The sequence below is a fragment of the Phoxinus phoxinus genome, assembly GCF_949152265.1.
Source record: "Phoxinus phoxinus genome assembly, chromosome: 8".
NCBI lineage: Eukaryota > Metazoa > Chordata > Actinopteri > Cypriniformes > Leuciscidae > Phoxinus > Phoxinus phoxinus.
The window spans coordinates 27,690,125-27,710,531 of NC_136883.1; the positions used below are offsets into that span (position 1 = coordinate 27,690,125).

The following is a 20,407-nucleotide window of genomic DNA, read 5'->3' on the forward strand; positions in this document are numbered from 1 at the left end:
ATCACCTCAGGAAACCACGCAGAAACCATTGCATTTTACATCATGGACTCTCAGCACACACCCATTGTTCTTGGTCATCCCTGGTTAGATCATCACAACCCACGCATTGACTGGAAACAGAGAACCATATCAGCCTGGAGCACTGAGTGTCATAAGTCTTGTCTTGTGTCTGCATGTTCTGTGGTGTCTGTTCCTGTGTTACAGGAGGAGGTGATGGATTTGTCAAACGTGCCCTCGGAGTACCGCGACCTGAGAGAAGTGTTCAGTAAGTCAAGGGCTGCTTCTCTTCCTCCGCATCGTCCCTACGACTGTGCTATAGATTTACTGCCAGGTACGTCTCCGCCTAAAGGCAAGATTTATTCACTCTCGGTTCCTGAGAGGCAGGCTATGGAGAAATATATTTCTGATTCTCTAGCTTCTGGGTTCATCCGATCTTCTTCATCTCCGGCGGGGGCGGGGTTTTTTTTTGTGGGGAAGAAGGACGGATCACTGCGACCTTGTATTGACTACCGGGGGCTGAACAACATCACGGTGAAGAATACTTATCCTTTGCCGCTGATGTCTTCAGCCTTCGAGAGGTTGCAGGGAGCGTCTCTCTTCACAAAATTAGACTTACGTAATGCTTATCATTTGGTCCGCATCAGGAAGGGGGATGAATGGAAGACTGCTTTTAACACCCCTAGAGGACACTTTGAATATTTGGTCATGCCCTTCGGGCTGTCCAATAGTCCAGCAGTCTTTCAGGCACTCGTCAATGACGTGCTGCGAGACATGATCGATCAGTTTATTTATGTTTACCTGGATGACATTCTGATTTTTTCTTCGTCTCTCCAGGAACATGTGCAGCACGTCCGACGAGTACTCCAAAGGTTGTTAGAGAATGGGCTTTTTGTCAAGGCGGAGAAATGCGTTTTTCATGCACAGTCGGTTCCTTTCTTAGGACACATCGTGTCGGCTGAGGGAATGCGTATGGATCCTGACAAAGTTAAGGCTGTGGTAGACTGGCCAAACCCAGATTCCCGTAAGGCCCTACAGAGGTTTCTGGGGTTCGCCAATTTCTACCGGCGTTTCATTCGCAACTTTAGCCAACTAGCCGCGCCTCTGACTGCCTTGACCTCCCCCAGAACTGCGTTCAGGTGGACAGAAGCAGCCGAAACTGCTTTTTCCAAACTCAAGAGCCGCTTTGTTTCGGCTCCCATTCTCATCGCCCCTGATCCTTCACGTCAGTTCGTGGTGGAGGTCGACGCGTCAGAGGTGGGGGTAGGCGCAGTTCTTTCCCAACGCTCTCCTTCAGACAACAAGATGCATCCGTGCGCGTTTTTGTCTCATCGTCTATCACCTGCTGAGTGTAATTACGACATTGGCAACAGGGAGTTGTTGGCAGTCAAGTTAGCCTTGGAAGAATGGCGCCACTGGTTAGAGGGGTCAGGGGTACCCTTTATGGTCTGGACCGATCATAAGAATTTGGAATATATTAGGACCGCCAAAAGGTTGAACTCCAGGCAGGCTCGGTGGGCACTTTTTTTCGGCCGTTTCGATTTTTCCCTCTCGTATCGTCCGGGTTCCAAAAACATCAAACCCGATTCTTTGTCGCGTATTTTTGATCGTTCCGAACACGCATCTACTCCCGAGCGCATTTTTCCTGAGAACTTAATTATCTCTGCGCTCACTTGGGAGGTCGAGTCGAGAGTCAAGCAGGCTCTAGAAGGGGTAACGCCTCCGATCCGGTGTCCTCCTAACCGTTTATTTGTGCCAGAGAAACTTCGTCCAGACGTCATTCAGTGGGGTCACTCTTCTAGTCTAGCCTGTCATCCAGGAGTTAGTCGTACTCTATTTGTAGTCAAGCAACGATTCTGGTGGCCGCTTATGGCTCGCGACGTTCACGATTTTGTTTTGGCTTGCTCAGTCTGTGCCATTGGCAAGGCGTCCAATCGACCCCCAGATGGGCTACTCCAACCGCTGTCGGTGCCTTCGAGACCCTGGTCCCATATCTCGCTAGATTTTGTTACCGCCCTCCCACCCTCCCAGGGTAACACGGTAGTTTTAACCGTGGTGGACCGGTTCTCGAAGGCAGCTCACTTTATTCCCTTGCCCAAATTGCCCTCAGCCAAGGAGACAGCGGTTGCAGTCGTTAATCATGTCTTTCGGTTACATGGCCTCCCGACAGACGTGGTTTCCGACAGGGGACCCCAATTCGTGTCCAAATTTTGGCGAGAGTTTTGTAAGCTGCTGGGGGCGACGGTCAGTCTGTCTTCGGGGTTCCACCCCCAGAGCAATGGTCAAACTGAGAGAGCCAACCAGGATTTGGAAAGAACTTTGCGATGTACGGCTGCGAAGAATCCTTCCTCCTGGTGTCAGCAACTGTCTATGGTGGAGTACGCCCACAATTCGTTGCCAGTATCGTCTTCGGGCCTTTCTCCTTTTAAGTGTAGTATAGGATACCAGCCACCTGTTTTTCCTAGTCTGGAATCCGAAGTCGCGGTCCCCTCTGCTCACGCCTTTGTCCAGAGGTGTCACCGCACATGGACGAGAGCCCGGGAGACTCTCCTCCGTGTACGGGCACGCACCAAGGCCAAGGCCGATCGCCACCGGTCTAGGCCTCCCGTATACGTCGTCGGTTCCAAAGTGTGGCTTTCTACCAAGAATATTCCGCTCCGCTCCGTGTCTAATAAATTAGCTCCTAAATTCATTGGCCCGTTTTCTGTCACCAAGATTGTTAGTCCGGTGGCAGTCCGCCTCAACCTTCCTCTAGCGTACAAGAGAATTCATCCGGTATTCCATGTGTCTAAAATTAAGCCCGTTTTCTTTTCTCGCATTAATCCGCCTGTCCCGGTTCCCCCACCGCCGCGTCTCGTAGATGGGGAACCATCCTATTCGGTCCGTCGCATTCTGGACTCTAGGCGGAGGGGACGCGGATTTCAGTACTTGGTGGACTGGGAAGGTTACGGTCCAGAGGAGAGAAGTTGGGTTCCTACCAGTGGCATCCTGGATCACTCTCTGATCGATGATTACAATCGACAGGTAAGGGAGTCTGGGAACGCCGTGAGGCGTTCCTAGAGGGAGGGGTACTGTCACGGTGGTCAAGTGCATTGCCTCCTTTTCGTCTCGTGTCTTTGTTTGTTTATGTGTGAGTGGGCGTTGTCCCGCTCACGTGTCTATCAGCGCTCCAGCTGATTACCATCATTATCACTCACAGCTGCAGCTCGTTCCATCTCCCATAAATACTCACCTTATTCTCTGTTTCAGTGTCGGATTGTTGTTTGTTCCTCTCCATGAGATCGGTCGTGTCTTGGGTTCCTTCTGTGTTTCCTGTTCCGTGTGGTATTCCTATTCACTTCACGTCGGCACCTGGATTGGATCAGCACTACTCACTTCACCTGCACTCGTCTGACCATCGGGTCCCTGCGTGAGCCTGAATCGCCAGCCTAGTGGATAGTGGACTGAGTACTTCTTTGTGTAACAATAAATATTCTGAGTACCTGCTTTTGCTTCCTGTGTTCCTCCCGTGACATAGATAGATAGATAGATAGATAGATAGATAGATAGATAGATAGATAGATAGATAGATAGATAGATAGATAGATAGATAGATAGATAGATAGATAGATTCTAAACGCACAACAGGTTTCCTCTGAAAAATATTTGTGTAATATTTCAAGGATGTAAAATGAGTGCTTACTTTTACTAAAGACAAAAAATGGAAGGACAGAAGCTGGATTTAACATCTGCTGGTTCTTCATTTTGTCTAACTTTACAGTTTCCCCAATTAGCAGGCTTGGAAATACGTAGATATGATACATGTCAATAAAACCATGGTATTACCATTAGATGCCCAAGGTACTGGCATGTCCATTGATGAACTGTGGTGTTGCCATAGTACACGGCCAGTTTCATGTGACCATGTCCAAAAAACCATTGCATTTTTTGTTACTGAATAATTGTGGTAATCTGAGTTTCAAAATACATTTCCTTACTGTTAATATGTACACAGCAATGTTTTGTTTTATATATACAACAATATATATAATAACAAAACATTGCTGTGTACATATTAACAGTAAGGAAATAGCCTATTATGTTCAAAGGGTGAATCTACATATTACACCAATCTAAAAATAACTTAAACACAGTAAGCCTTATTTTAGCAAGATAAAGACCACGTATTAACTAATTCTAAGTGCTTAATAAAACATTTGGGAGCAGTTTGGGGACCCACGGACCTGATAAAAAGGTGAGTTAATAGAAAAGGGTGAAATGTAGCAAGTGTGAATCTGACGGTATAATCTCCGGTGCCAAGTAAGGCAAATTCTTGCCCATGCCCCACACTCCAGATGGCTGGCACGGATACATGCCATCTGCCAGTCCAGAGCTGCAGGGAAGATTAGCAGCCCACTGCGTCCCATTGACACACACTCACACTAACATGCACAAACTCAGTCTGTGTGTCAGAACAAGGTAAAGAGGATTACACATTTCTATCTTGCCACTGCAAGCCGGGGGAAATCGCTTCCAAGCTCCTTCCTTGTATAGACATACACACTCATACAGTATATACATACGCTGAGAAGAGCCTTTCATCAGCATGGATGGAAAACACACAAATACAGACCCAAGAGCCATCATTAAAACACACCTCACTCCAATCCCATGATAGAGAGGTTTGTGAGCATCTCCCATGGTGCATCTCTCACAACATAAGAAATTACCCACAGGACTAACTATACACTTACACAACTAAATCACTATGGGGTGGTGCAAGACATAAACACAGTGACTTGGATGTGCTAATAAAGAACTAGATGAACAAAGCATGTATCATTACATGTGACTTGTGTTCCAGTAAACATCCCTGTTCCAGCATTCATCACTGGAAGTGAATGTAAGCAAATGCAGCTATTCTTAGAGGTTAGACATCCAAATGCAAGTCAAACACAGACATCAAACACTTCCACGCCTGTCTGACACGTGCTCTAATAGACTGCCCACATCTGCTCTATAAAAAACACTGACCATGACGCCATGACTATAAAGATCACAAACAAGCCAGACTGCTGGACTCCTATCAAAGGCAGCGAGTCATAATAGAAGAGAAAGGTTTAAGAGAGAGAGAGAGAGAGAGAGAGAGAGAGAGAGAGAGAGAGAGAGAGAGAGAGAGAGAGAGAGAGAGAGAGAGAGAGAGAGAGAGAGAGAGAGAGAGAGAGAGAGAGAGAGAGAGAGAGAGAGAGAGTATGTAATTTCCTTCCATATTGACGTTCCTTGTATTGGTATTCGAAAGCCTACTAACACTCAACTTAAACTGACCTTTTCTTGACAATCTTATATGGAAAAATAAGTCGAGTTGAAAGGAGATGAAACCCTTAATACCCTCTTTAAAAATCCAGGAAGGCTGGTAAACATAAGGTATGTTTTGCATGCTGGGACCAGCATGGGATGCTTGTTTGTTGGTCTCCAGCAAGGGAGGCGGGAGAGCTGATGGACCAGCAAGCCAGCTCAGTTTTACTTGAGAACAGCTATTCAAGTCCACCAGCTTGACCAGCACTATACCAGTTAACCAACTAACCACTAACCAACATAAACCAGCCTAGACCAACATGGAATTCATGCTGGTTTATGCTGGATTTTTCAGCAGTAGTGGTCAAAACTGACATCCAGGCAATCATGAAGACGAATTTGAAAGGTGAACTGGTAACACTGTACAATAAGGTTAGAAATGTGTTCACAGCATTTCTTCTTTTACTGTTGCTTATATACTAACATTTAAAGTTGCATAAATTAACATTAACACTAATGTATTCTGAATAAACCTGAATTAACAATATGTTCATAATTATAATTATAATACAGTTAAATATCATGTATAATACGAATGTAATTATAACATATTGTACACTATATTATATTAAGATATTTAAAAAAGCCATTTTTATGAATATGAACAAATTGTTATTCATTGTTAGTTCAGGATACCTACTGCATAAGCAAAATGAACCTTACTGTAAAGTACTGTACTGACACATATTCAAACACTTTACATGTTCGGGTCACTGCAAGGCTGTGGTCGTTAGTCAATGTGACTGTCCGGACTGTGTGCGATTATGGGCCTGTTAACTGGGGTGATGGGGGGGAGAAATGTGTGTCACTGGAAGCCGGTGAGACGAGAATCCGTCTGATGTCAGTGTTTTAACGAGATCTCCAGCTGTGCCAGTGCCCCCAGCCTGTCCCTAATTCAAAGAAAACGCAGGCCTACTGTTGCTGACACTTAATGCCAGGGATTATATACTGCCCTCTCATTGGTGTAGAGTAGATATCATTTCAGTGTGGAGCTACTGTAACCTCCCGCCCCCCAAATCCCCCCTAAAAAATTATTAAATAAAAGTGAGAAGCTTGTAATGAATTATTTTCTTTGGAATTAGGGCAAAAATCATTTGATACACTATGGTGTAAAGTGCAATTTGTAACTTTTATATCAACGCATACGCAAAGTCATAAACAACAGCCAGACAAGGCCAGAGGTGAAAATGCTCCAGTGACATCTATCTACTAAAAGTATTGACAGTTCACTGAACTAATTTATGCCAGTGCTGTATGTTTGGGGTCCGGTGCAGAACAAAGCGCTCCCGCAGGACAAATGGAATCAATCTGGTTCACTGGCATCTGGTAAAGATTCTGAACTGGGCAGAAGGGTGAAGGTGGAAAGGTTCGCATTTGCTGTTACTAGACTGAAACAAAATCAAATGTGACATAGTCTTTAGGCTCTAGTCTAGTCTATAGTGTATAGTATGTATCTTAATTTCTTATCACTGCAAGTGTCACATTTTTAACCAGCTGTATAGCTGTAGGGGTTGGGTAAAATTTTGATTGATATATAAATATATCTCCATGGATATATTTATCTGGCCAAAATATATGCTTAAATATGCTAAACAAATGTGGCTTAGGAAACATACTTTTTTGAAAATATATTTTAATTAAAACCTTTAAATGCCAACATATAAAGTACTACAAAATGCATTTCTGCCAAATATATTTTAGATTGAATAAGCAAAAAACATATATCTTTTACATATCTTCAATCCATTATACAGGTGAAACTCATAAAATGTGAATATCGTGCAATAGTTAATTTATTTCAGTAATTCAACTTAAAAGGTGAAACTAATATATTATATAGACTCATTACATGCAAAGTGAGATATTTCAAGCCTTTATTTGTTATAATTTTGATGATTATGGCTTACAGCTTATGAAAACCCCAGTCAAAATTAGAATATTGTGAAAAGGTTTTCATTGCTGTAAGCCATAATCATCAAAATGATAACAAATAAAGGCTTGAAATATCTCACTTTGCATGTAATGAGTCTATAAAATATATTGGTTTCAGCTTTTAAGTTGAATTACTGAAATAAATTAACTTTTGCACGATATTATAATTTTTAGTTTCACCTATATTTATTTCGCGAGGCCATAAGCCTGTCTAACCCCAAACTAAAACTTATGAATCATCATAATCCTGTATAAAAAAATAAAAAATATTTCACCATAATTTCTCTCCCACACTAAGGAGATCTTTAAAACAAGAGCTTTATATACATCTGAGATGTAGTGCTGTAACCTTGCAGATTTTGGTACCCAATAGCAACCATCCATTTCGTCTACTGTGATTGGTTGGTGAACACACGCTAATACACACAAACACACACACACACACTACTTGGGATATAAAGATCCATTGCATTCAGCGCTTGTGTACATATGGTGCAATTTACAAGAAATGTACAAATGAGTAATTCAGCCCTAGGCCGACAGCTATGCCTGACCCACATCCTTTAACTGTGTTGATGAAGACTAGATTTGTTTGGCCTTGTCTGATCCCTGCAGGCAGTAACTAGAGGATTTTAAAGGCACAGGAAGGATTCGGTTTCAGAGATCCAATAGCAGCCAAGCTAGAAGCAGAATTAAACTATGATGAAACATGACTCTCAAGCCATTTCCTAACAAACCCAAAGTGACCTTTCTTCTGTATTCATATTTAAGTATGACTTTCAACAAGGGCTGCACACGATTGATTGAAATTAAAACAAAATCACAATATGCCTTAGTGCGATTATCAAACCACAAAGCCTGTGATTTAATTACATTTTAATCTGCATGCTTCAGAGTGAAGCGCAGCACAGTGTACTTACAGTACACGTGAGCATCTCATGATCTGGGGTTTTCAGTGTCTCAGAACAAGTAAATGTTCGCAGTAAATGCTGTACACAAGTCTCTGCATCTGATCTGAGTTTGGGTCACTCTAATGAGCATTTGGGAACGAACATGTGCCGGCCATCTTCCCATACTTGTAATGAGAAGCGCTTATCAACAAAAGAGATGTATTAAGGGCTCCCTGCGTTGTTGGTTTTTTTACTTTTATCTAAAAGAATAGTTCACCCAAAAAAGAAAATGAATCCCATAATTTATGGCCATCCTAGATTATGACTTTCTTCGTTCAGCCAAAAACAATCCAAGTTAAATTAAATAATATCCTGGCTCTTCCCAGCTTTGTATTGGCATTGAACGGTGCCTGAGTGTTTGAAGCTCCAAAAAATGCATCCCTGCATGATAAAAGTAATCCATACGACTCCAGTGGGTTAATACATGTTTTTGTAAGAAAAATATCCATATTTAAAGGGGTGGTAAAATGCCATTTTCACAAGATGTAAAATAAATCTCTGATGTCCCCAGAGTGTGTGTGTGAAGTTTTAGCACAAAATACCCCACAGATATTTTTATATAGCATGTTAAAGTTGTCACTTTTTGAGGGTTTGCAAAAACGCTCAGTTTTGTGCCTGGCCCTTTAAATGCAAATGAGCTGCTGCAGAGGGCGGGGTTTCAAGAGCTCATGTGTGTTAGCAGCTGCGATTACCTCACACAGACACTAAAATTACAGAAACTGTTCTGCCTTTTATGTTTGAACGGAGTCATATAAAGATGGAGAGACTCAAGAAGAAGTGACAACATGTAGAATGCCACAGGACGTCTCTGAATGGTTAGTTGATGAATTTATGTTGCTGATGTGGAACTATCTTCAATTAGCATATTCTGTCATGGTAATCTATAAATCGCTCGTATAGGAACTGTTGTGAGATGCACACAGACACACAGATTGACTTTCTATTGCATGTGAAAAGATGGATGCTAAAGTTTGAGCTGACTCACAAATGTACTCTTATACAACAACTCTTCCTCTTCTCAACATGGACTGTTCCTGGGGGCGGGGCTTATGTACATTTTAGAGTTGCTGATGTCACTAACCCGTGAGGAATGTCATGTAGTCCCTACCAGCCGTTTGTTGTAGTCCTTTTCTTTAAAAGCAAATATCTTCCTTTGTTTTGAACTTTGAGCGTTGTAACTTTGCAGATGTTGTTTATGCTCAAACAGCAACATTACACACTAACTAAAGTTAGAAAATCATACTTTACCACCCCTTTAAAACTTCATAAACTATAATCACTGGCTTCCAGCAACAGTTGTACACACGTTCATGAGAGAGCCGAGTTCCAACAGAAAGGTGACCTCTGAGCCCCAAGTCCAACTTCTTTACAACGCCATATTTTGGAATGTATTTGTGCAATCTGACTATGCAAAAGTTTGTTATAATCTCCCAAAACACCGTCAACAACCTTCTGCAACTCAAAAATGTTGATCATTGTGACCACAACTTTTTAACTGAAAAATGTACCTCTCGTGTTGGTCCCCATGTCTGCCACTTTCTGAAAAGCATCAAGGAACGCTGAAGCCGCCAACACTGTGGTTCTGTGAAGGGAATAAACGGCAAAACATTTATAGTCATCAATTCCAGCGCTGATTAAGAACAGCAGGCAGACCTGTTGAAATTCAATCTGATTCACTTCTTGAGAATGCAGATTAAGGGCCGAATGGAGGACTTGCGGTCTCATGGCCTTCGCTCGTGCGAATCCATGAAGTCCATGAGACCTCAGGGTGTCCCGTTTGTCATTTTATGATTCAGAAGGGTGCTCACGAGGGCTATTCAACTTTTTGTCGAATCCACACTGGTGTGGACTATTACCCAAAAGCCCATGCGGAAAAATATAGACTGCAAGGGTTAAGGGTGACATTTGGGACAGGACCTATAAGGTGAGTATCATTATCTACAAAAAGATGAAATAAATAATCAATAAAAGGACATCTGAAGTGTTAAATCACCTTAGCTGGGAATGTAGCTTTGTGGCCTTTGCAATGAAGTCTTCCCACACCGGGTATGAGTACTACAGGAAGGAAGAAACACATATGAGAGAGTTAGTAAGGACATAAACCTTAAAACCTAACTGCACACATACAGGTACCTCAACACGGACACATTCAGAACTCCATGTACCACAAAGAGAGAGCAAAGCACTTCAGATGAGGACCAGATGTCTCATTGAACACAAACAGTCATGACACTCTTCCATCTGTTTTAGAAGAACATTCTTGACAGAAACACCAGCTAAACTCCATCCAGGTGTGTCTGTCATCATAGCTTCCTACACGGTTTAAAAGTCCAGCATATGCGGTTCCCCAACATAGGATGCTGGTGTTCTCAAAATAGCTTACCAAATATATAGGGATAGTTCACCAAAAATGAAACATAATTTTCCCACTCTCATGCTGTTCCAAACCTTACTTTCCTCTTTGGAACATAAAAGAAGATATTTTGAAAAATGTCTCAGTGTTGTTGTTTTTTCATACACTGAAAGTCAATGGGCACCAAAACTGTTTGATTGCCACCAATACAGGTTTGGGGTGACGTGAGTAAATGATGACAGAATTTTCATTTCTGAATTAACTATCCCTTTAACTAGCATAACCAGCAACAATTCCTTGGTCAAGTAGAGAGCCTCAGTAAACAACAGTGAAATCATAAAAGAATTACTAAGATTTTAATTCCAAAAGGATTATTTATTTTCACACTCCAAGATGCAACTTTTATACAAAACAAATGAAAAATCACCAAAGGCCTCAGGCTTTCATACTGGACCAATTCAAGAGAAAGTCTGTCTTTAATAAACAGAAAATTGTAGAGACAGGAAAGAGGAATCTTTTTAAAACTGTGCTGACAGCTCTTGTTAAGAAACTGGAGAGGTTGGAATAAGGTTGTTTTGCATGGTCTCTGTATCTGTCTGAACAGCCTCGGTCTCTATAGACATTTGTGTTAAAAACTGGTTAAAAATTCTGGCATCGGGTTTGCTGACACAACCGCTAAAGATGGAAAGACACTAGCCACATGGTAGAATACCTGAGATATCTACTGTAAGCAGTGGTTTCTTATTATTTTTTTTATAATTAAATCATGGGAGACTTTTTGTTGGTTTGTTGATGTTGGAATCTAGGTTTTCTTGTGTTTTGGAAGAAAGCTTAATTCTGCTCTGCTGCCCACTGTGCACTTAACATTACACCCTTATGCCGGGGACACACTTAACGACTAGATGAAACATTCCAAGACTGAACTGAACACACTTACAGACCAGTTTCCAATGACTGGAGCAGATTTTAAACACGACTGTGAACACCGACTGAACGCATCTGTCTCTGACTCAGCGCGTTTGGGCATGATCAGTCGTAAGCATCAAATTACATTCATAATCGGCCTTACAGTCTGTGTCCCAGGCTTAAGTTACACACAATCTGCAATACTATACAAATGTTTGGTAAGGTTTTTAAAAGATGTCTCTTATGCTCATCTAATGCTGCATTTATTTGCTAAAAAAAACAGTAACACTCAATTAAATATTTGTCACTGTTATATTCGGTTAGTTTCTGTTTTCATGGACTTCCAGTTTGTTTTCATTCTCATCAACTCCTTTGTTCAGTTTTCCCGCTCCTCATTATTAGTTCATTTGTGTCAGCTGTGTTCTATTAATTATCCTCGTTTGTGTTATTTTAGTGTGTGTAGCCCTAGTGTGTGTGTTGCCCTGTCTGTTTGTTTATTCGTTGTATTTTTGTCATTAAAACTTCTTCAGCCTTCCTGTAACCATCCGTGACAATATTGTTACAATTTCAAAAAACTATTTTCTATTTTAATATTTTACAACATGTAATTTATTCCAGTGATAGCAAAGCTGCATTTTCAGCATCAATGCTCCAGTCTTTAGTGTCACATGATCCTTCAGAAATAATTCTAATATGCTGATTTGGTGCTCAAGAAACATTTCTTAGTATTATCACAGTTGGATTATTATAAATAAAAGGTTCAAAAGACTAACATGTAACAATGTAAACATCTTTTTTACTGTCACTTTTGATCAATTTAATGTGTCCTTGCTGAATAAAAGTAATAATTTCATTATTTTTTTTATCGTACTGTCCCCAAACCTTTTAACGGTAGTGTACATACTGTAAATCCATACAGTAAGAACGTTTATTTTAACTCTCTAACTCCAATTCCTCTAAACAGTCAAAGTCAGGTCTATTTAAAACCCACAGGTGGTTAATTAGCTTTCAGGCAACAAGGATGAAAAAGACACAAGGAGATTGAGACTAAAACTGATGAACAAAGAAGGTTGTTGCAGGTTAAGAAAAGTCTGCAGATGCTGTGATCAATTCACTTGTAGGCCGCAAAAGACAATACAGTAGCTTAATTCAATAATATATAATCTTATCATATTTACAGACTTTTAATCAGAAAGTATTTGTTATATAACCGGTTTGCTTTTTTTTTTTTATTAAAAATTTTCCCCATTATCACAGGTTTAAACTTAGTCTAACGTTTAGTGTTATTTTCACTGATTGAGCTATTCAGTTGCACAATAAAGGAAACAGTAAATGTATTTCTTCATTGAATGTATCTCCTCTGTTTTAAAATGTAGGCTAATATTGTAATGAAATATTTACAAATGAATTGATATTAAATTACATTACAAGCTTGTGAATAGGAATTAGATTGAATCAGGAAATCAGTTAGTTAGAATCTAATATAGGCTAGTACTTTTCTAATAAATATGACTTTTCTAATAATACATTAAAATATCAATGTCTTGCTGTTTTTTTTTTTGTTTTTTGTTTTTATGAAAGAAGAACCGTGTTGTTATTGGAATCAGTTACAAAGCCCAGATAAGACTTTGAAGAAAAAGACTTTGCAAGTTCCTGTGGCCAATGAACACATTAAACAAGATGACAGAAAGTCCTAACATTTCAACCCAAGATTGAAACAGTAATGATGTTATTTGTATGGTCAATTTATCATAAAAGCCCTTGAGTTTATCTGAATTCATGGAGGCTATCACAGTCACAACCCAAAAGCTAAAAACAAACAAAAAATATACTAGGCCTATAAAAAATTTGTGTAGACAGAATTTTTAACGCTGGAGGAATTTAAAGTAGGCTACACAATTACAAACAAATGTATACATAACATTTATTAAATGAACCGGGTTACACTTTATTATGATGGTCCACTTTAGACATTCTACTAACTATAAGTAACATTGCAACTACATGTCAACTAACTGACTTTTAGTAGACTGTTAACTTAGGGTTCAGGTTAGAATAAGTTGACATGTTGCAAAGTTAGAATGTCTGTTATACCATTTCATTTTATTTTGGAAGTGAAAAAAGTGTTTGTGTTTTCATTTAATATTATTCTAACAAAAATAGCTGTCATAAACCTTTGGCCACAGCTGTAAACTCTTTTATAGACCTTGGTCTGCCAAGTGAAATCTGAATAGAGAAATGTTACAATATGCTAATTTTTGAAGAGGAGTTTGCCCTACCTACTCAAATCATCATCGCTTGACATTACAACACTCTCCGGCTGTACCCTCTTTACGACTGTTGATATACTGCATGTCAAACAAGCTGAACGTTGCCAGGGTTGGTCCTGTGCCAAGTCTGGAGCCGTTCACAACATATGAACTCCAGATCTGGCATCTGGCCACCGAACTTCACTCAAACGCCAACTTTCAGCAATAACATTCACTACTGGAGCCGCACGAGAACATGGAAACCATTTATGGAACAGTACGTACAACCACAGGGTTCTGCTTCAGCAACGCAACAGGCTGGAAAGCGCTCCAAAAATATTTGCAAATAGCTGTAGGAAAAGGAGATCATATCTGAGAGATGGCCATGAGAGGTTTAAATGTTATAGGAGAACAGATTATATTCAGTTTATTTACACAAAAGTGCAAAGACCTTGGATCTTTCAACAAAATATTGAACGCGTTTTTAATGACATTAGACGTTTCACACAATAACATAAGATTTTGGCTTGTCTTCATTAAGGAATACTTCAAATGGTTCTTCCTAATAAGATATGGGGTTCAAAAATAAATAAAGAAATCCAATATTTACATGCCATGTAATATTAATTTATATATCATATTCCTATGGACAAAATAGCCAGATATCTAAATCAATTACTCCCCAAATTTTCTGTATTACAAACTTTTCTCTTCTGACAAAAAATGTATGAATGTCAATATTCTCATACTGCTTGCATTGCATACAAAAAGATGTATAAAAGCTGTTTTTGATTCTTTTTACTTCACTGAAAATCACAACAAGGCTCTGAGCAAGTGAGATTTTAGCCGAGCTCCACGTTTAAGCTCTCTCTGATGCATTAATATCTCTTTATGAGCCATGCATAATCCCTGCGCATTAACATTGCTTTCAGAAATCATCAATATGATAGAGGGTCAATCTGAGAGATATTCTGACTCGAGGTCAAAATAGTGGTAAATGTCTTTTGGTCATTTGGACAACTAATAGCTAGGCAGACTTTTAGTGCACCATTTTCAAATCATGTAAAAATGAATTGGGTTAAAATGGGATTATATGGTTGTTGTAAAATTCAAACGACATATGAGCCTCTAAACATGCCGTGGTGCTAGTGCCCATAAAACACTTGACTTTCAAAACATAATTTTACATTTCTGTTCAAGCCTGGTAAAAGTGGGTGGTGCCCATGCTTTTTATAAAACCCCTATATTTTGTAGGGGAAAAAATTCTTAAGAATTTTTATAATTTCTAGCTAAGCCCCTAACTGGACCTATTTTCTGTCTTTTACGTAGGCCAATAATTTGTATTTATCTCAAATAGAATGCACAAAAATATGCTTTAACATATAAAAGGTTCTACAGACATCTACAAAAGGGTTCAATTCTCATTTCACAACAAAGCCCTCCATGCTGAGACCCCCATGTCATTAATCACAGCATCAGTGGTGCAGGCAGCTGGACCCCTAATGAAAACAAAGGCAGTAAAACACAACCTTTCTTTTTTTTTTTTGCTAAATATCTGCATCAATAAAACAGAACTGGTACCTTCATATCATTGACGATCGCCTGAAACAATCCACCCAGAGCGCCGCACTCCTTCTCCACACTCTCCATCATGTCACCAAGCCTTGGTTGTTATTACACGCTCAGTGAATCAACAGAATAGATTCAATGTTCTGATCCAAATAAGCTGATTTCTTTCTTCAGCGATTGAGATGAAAGTGTTCCATCACAGCCTAATACAGACCTCTTGTTGCTTCGGATGCAAATGAGAGCAACATGCAGCAGATGTCGGCAAAAAAAGGAAACAACAATTGAGGCTGTCGGGTGGCTCTGTGCCCGTTATCCAGGGAATGATGGCTGGGGTCAAAAGATTTGATTCTCCCCTTCCAACCCCCGGTCTAGGATACAGATGACGATTGGGGTATCATACTAACAATCTGTGCTGTCAGATCCGCGTGGACGAGAGGTTTCAGTTTAAACTGACACTGTAACCGCGATTTTAGGATGAAAGAAGGAGTCGAGTGATGCAGCGAAAGACGGACGTGATATTCGATCCTCCAGGTTGGTGGGCGGGATCTTTGGGTTGGGGGCGGGGTTTATGTGGGTAGACATATGGCAAGTGTGTGTGTGTGTGTGTGTGTGTGTGTGTGTGTGTGTGTGTGTGTGTGTGTGTGTGTGTGTGTGTGTGTGTGTGTGTGTGTGTGTGTGTGTGTGTGTGTGTGTGTGTGTGTGTGGGGAGAGGACAATTGAATGGTGGTCCTTTAAAGTAGGCCTAGCTTTAATTTGTCTTTGTGTGGCAGGGACAAAGTTAACAGCACAGCTGCCACTGAAGGCCATTGAACGGACAGTGCACTTTTTTTAACCCTTTAACTGTAACAAGAAAAATATTTAATAATATGAAACAAATACAGGGTTTTTTTCTAGTAAATGAAATACGAGAACTTTGCACTTTTTTTCTTAAATTCTGACTTAATAGTGATGATTATGAAGTAAAACCACTTCACCATTTTTTTTTTTATTATTATTTTTACCAATAGTGAAACCATTTTAATCAACTTTTCACATAAATAGTCCTGCGGTGTATGAAAAAAGTACTAATATTACCTAGTCATACTAATACTAATATTAGAAATGTCATACGCAAAGCAGTGCATAGTCCTGGAGAAAATCTTAAACTGTTATCTAACTGGATAGGGCAAAGTGTCCTAAATCTTGACCTTGCTGCTGGACACTGTCCCTCGAGAGCTAAATGAGCTAAGTGAATACAAAAATTCATTCCAGCCCTATCCTGCACAGCATATCATATATCCATCTTCTTTTAACTGGCCATCTCCACAAGCATATCTCCTACATACTGTTGCCATATGCAGGTACACGGCTATTTGACCATAAAATTATGATTTACCTTCGCTCCCCAAATTCAGGAAAGGATGTTATGCAAGTTATAGTTATGTAACCTTGTGGTTGAGAAATAGATGGAGAGGGTCCCATATCAAATAAGCACTTTCTGACTTTGAGCCACAGTTTTCCATCACAGTTTCTACAAAAGCACTTAATGCAGGAACCAGAGTTTAAAATTAGCATGACCACAGACATATATGATATGATTGCGGTATGATTGGGTTTACAACATTTCCAAACAAAATGTCCAAAATGTAGCCTAACTTTAATTTAAAATGATAAGACTGTCCTGTTAATCTTTTGTGTGCGGGTAAGTTTTATATTCATGTTTAGTAAATTAATGTATACACTTCTGGGCAAAGAAAAAAAAATGGACCAAGCCCAAAATGGCTAAACACTAAGCTTTTAACTGTCATAACCGCAAAGTATTGGTCAGGAAATTAGCCCAATTTAAGCAAATGCACGACTTAAAAAGACATTGCTGTCTGAAAACAGAAAGATTTTTGGCAGAAGTTATGTGTGGAGTGATGAATCACAATGAAACATGAGTTGCATGGAGATGCTCCAGAGCGATGTCTTCAAAAATATGGTGAAAAAATATAATAAATGCATCTCTACCACAGTGAAACATGGAGGAAGAGGAGTCATTGTGTGGTGGCCTTTTTAGCTGCTGGTATTGGTGAGCTACGTCACTGTGAAACGTCTTATAATGCTTTGGAGTACAGGAGAATATTGCAGAATGGCTTGCTTCACAAATGAAAAGTTGTTATCTAAAGAGGAATGATCAGATGTTTTGCTTTCATAAAGACAATGCTGCGGCCCAAATTGCAAATCTGTGTTGAAAATTTTGTGCTGCTTAATATTCTTGTGGAAACAGTAATATATTATTTTAGGTTTCTTTGAAGAATATAACAAACATAATGAATATAAAGCCTCATTTTCTTCCATGGTATAGGGGAAAAAAACACTATGAAAGTCAATAGGGCTCATCAACTGTTTGGTGACCCATATTCTTAAAAATATCCTATTTTGTGTTCAACAGAAGAAAGAAACTCATACAACAAGGAACAACACGAGGATGAGGAAATTATGACAGAATTTAATTTTTGGGTGAACTATCCCTTTAATTCAACCTTGCTTGATAAAAGCATTAGTTTCTTTAAAACAAACGTACTGACCCCAAACTTTTGAACAGTAGTGTGTATATAGCCCTATAATTACAAATAAAATATTTTGGCTCAACAATCTACACATACAAAAGACACAGAAAGAAATCAAGAACTTGCAATAGACTGCAAGTAGCATATATGTATTCTAAAACTGAATTTCAGCAATAAACAAACCACTTTAGTGAACCACTGAAAAAACTGTTTTGATATAGTTATAATAAATGAGCCAACTGCATATAACTGACCACAATGAAACTGACCACAATTTCCTGGAGTAGTCCTAAAGAAATCTAAAAGCCCCCCAGAACTTTTCCAGAGGAGGAGGATGTTGTTGTGTGTTTCTCACATCACTTACAACCAGGAACATTCTGTTCTTTAAAACAGCTAAATTCCTCTAAAAAAAGATAAAGTCAAGGAACCACCTCCGACCTTCACAGTATTTAGGAGGCTGTAAACCTCATATTTGACAGGTTTGGTCAAGCCAGAATGGGAGCTTGATGTTTTTCAGCACAGCTCTTATGTATGATGGCTCTCCAGGGCCTTTTAGATGATACTACCACACATTCAGTCCATCAGAGAACATCCATGACCCGCACGATTGAAAAAGACGGAACAGAAAGCATATTCTGCATTAGATCATTTCTAAAAACAGTGCTGAAACTTTATAATCTGGGATGGGATCACTCTCACCTTTCCCTTATTGTTATTATTCATCAACAGAGTTATGATGTGGGATGAAAACAAGCAACGAATGGCAACTTCTTAAGATCACGCACATATGTTTTGGGTAACAGTTATTTTTTATGAGCATGGCGATACTTAAAATACCATTCTAACCATAGTCTGTCTCTTGACTGGAGGAGAACCATCTGTGGCACCGTCACATTCATTCGTCCCAGCCCCTCGCTGTCCCTGCTGAGGAGTCGGTGGGTTGCAGGGATTCCGGGTGCTTGATCCACGCTGAGGCCTTTACTGAGAACATTTGAGCCAGTGGAATTTCCTCTTGCGCAGCGCGCTAAGCCAAAGGATTCCTGAAGATCTGCTAAACAGCAAGGCACGTGCATCTCCCTGTGCTTGTGAAAGAGACAGAGAGAGAAAACAGACAGTAAAATATGCAGAGAGCATAAAGCAACAGAGAATGATAGACAGTGTATTACCAATGATTAAATGCAGAAATATTTAAACATCTACTCTACCAATCAAAATGTTTGGGTCAGTAAGAATTTATCTTTTTTAGGATATTCAGCAGGACACATTCAATTGATTAAAAGTGACAGTAAGGCCATTTATTATGTTATATAAAATATAAATATTTTTTTTAAATGCTGTTCTTTTGAACTTTCTAATCATCAAAGTATCCTGAAAAAAGTGTATCATGGTTTCCACAAAAATATTAACTGTTTCAACATTGATAATAATGTTTCTTGAGCTCCAAATCAGCATATAACATTTCTGAAGGATCATGTGACACTGAAGACTAGAGTAATGACTGCTAGACATTTAGCTTTGCCATCACAGGAATACATTACATTTAAAAAAATATTTAAATAGAAAACTTTTATTTTTAATTGTAACATTATTTCACAATATTTCAGTTTTTACTGCATTTTTAATCAAATAAATGCCACCTTGGTAAGCATAATACATATCCATTCTAAGTCACTTATGCAATAGGTCATGATCTTTAAACTATGTAAACATAAGCAAACAATGAAATATTGTGTTTATCCCATTTCAAGAGTGTTACACAAGACAGGATGTTTGACAGGGACAGCCAACCGTAGTTTAAACACTGGACTCTTCTCAGTGTAAAGAGATATCTGTGAAATTGCATATTTATAAACATACAGTAGCCTCAATAAGTATGTGGATACTTAATTCTCTTAAAATGTCGGAATGTCCCTGCATAGATATAAAACATCTGTATTATTATCTTACAAATGATTTTAGTAGATGTATGAAATAAGTTCCTTTCAAGTTCATAGACTAGCAGGCACAGATGTAGCTCATCATATAAACTGAACATGACAAACCAGAAAGCATCACAGATATGATTGTCAACTTAAAATCTAATGCAATGACATTAAGAATTTTTTTAAGACTGGCTGAAGTGTACAACAACTTTTGGGGTGCGCTGTATTACAATTAAAATTAAAACCTTTTGTTCCTCCTCAGTTTTACCCAGTGCAAGATAGAACAATCCACTTAATATGAAACAGCTTTAAAATTCAGTGATTTTTACAAACACCTTTGTGATATTATGTGCTGCACTGCTTATTCTAACAAACAAAGAAAGCTGTTTGTGTCAAGAAATCAGAGAAGTTCTTTAAATAAACCAGCGAGAGGAGAAAATCTGCTGGCTTTGCTTGCTATCTTCCTCTTTCATTCAGTGTCATTACATCTGGCTGCCAAGAAGTAGCATGACAAATGTATTTTCCCTCTCCTCTGTTTTCTTTCGGGCAGAACATTCTCTGACCACATGAACCGCACAAGGATTCTAAACAGAGGCCAAAAAAAGGCCAGGTATCACAGACAGGCTGCAGGAACAGAGAAAGACTCTTAATGGGACAGGGAATT

The 20,407-nt window shown here is 39.4% G+C and overlaps 1 protein-coding gene across 3 annotated transcripts in view; it reads right to left on the reverse strand.

Moving 5' to 3' along the window:
• mtss1la (MTSS I-BAR domain containing 2a) overlaps window positions 1-15,831 on the reverse strand; it is a 32,723-nt gene extending 16,892 nt beyond the window's left edge. For 2 of the 3 annotated variants that reach the window (XM_079621901.1, XM_079621899.1), the window contains exons 1-3: window positions 15,303-15,831; window positions 10,207-10,268; window positions 9,722-9,795 (exon numbers count right to left, since the gene is read on the reverse strand). In XM_079621901.1, the coding sequence (XP_079478027.1) occupies window positions 9,722-9,795; window positions 10,207-10,268; window positions 15,303-15,374 (208 nt within the window). In that variant the 5' untranslated portion in view covers window positions 15,375-15,831. The remainder of the gene's footprint in view (window positions 1-9,721; window positions 9,796-10,206; window positions 10,269-15,302) is intronic. The other variant, XM_079621900.1, reaches the window with a different exon arrangement.
• Window positions 15,832-20,407: the final 4,576 nt, after the last annotated feature.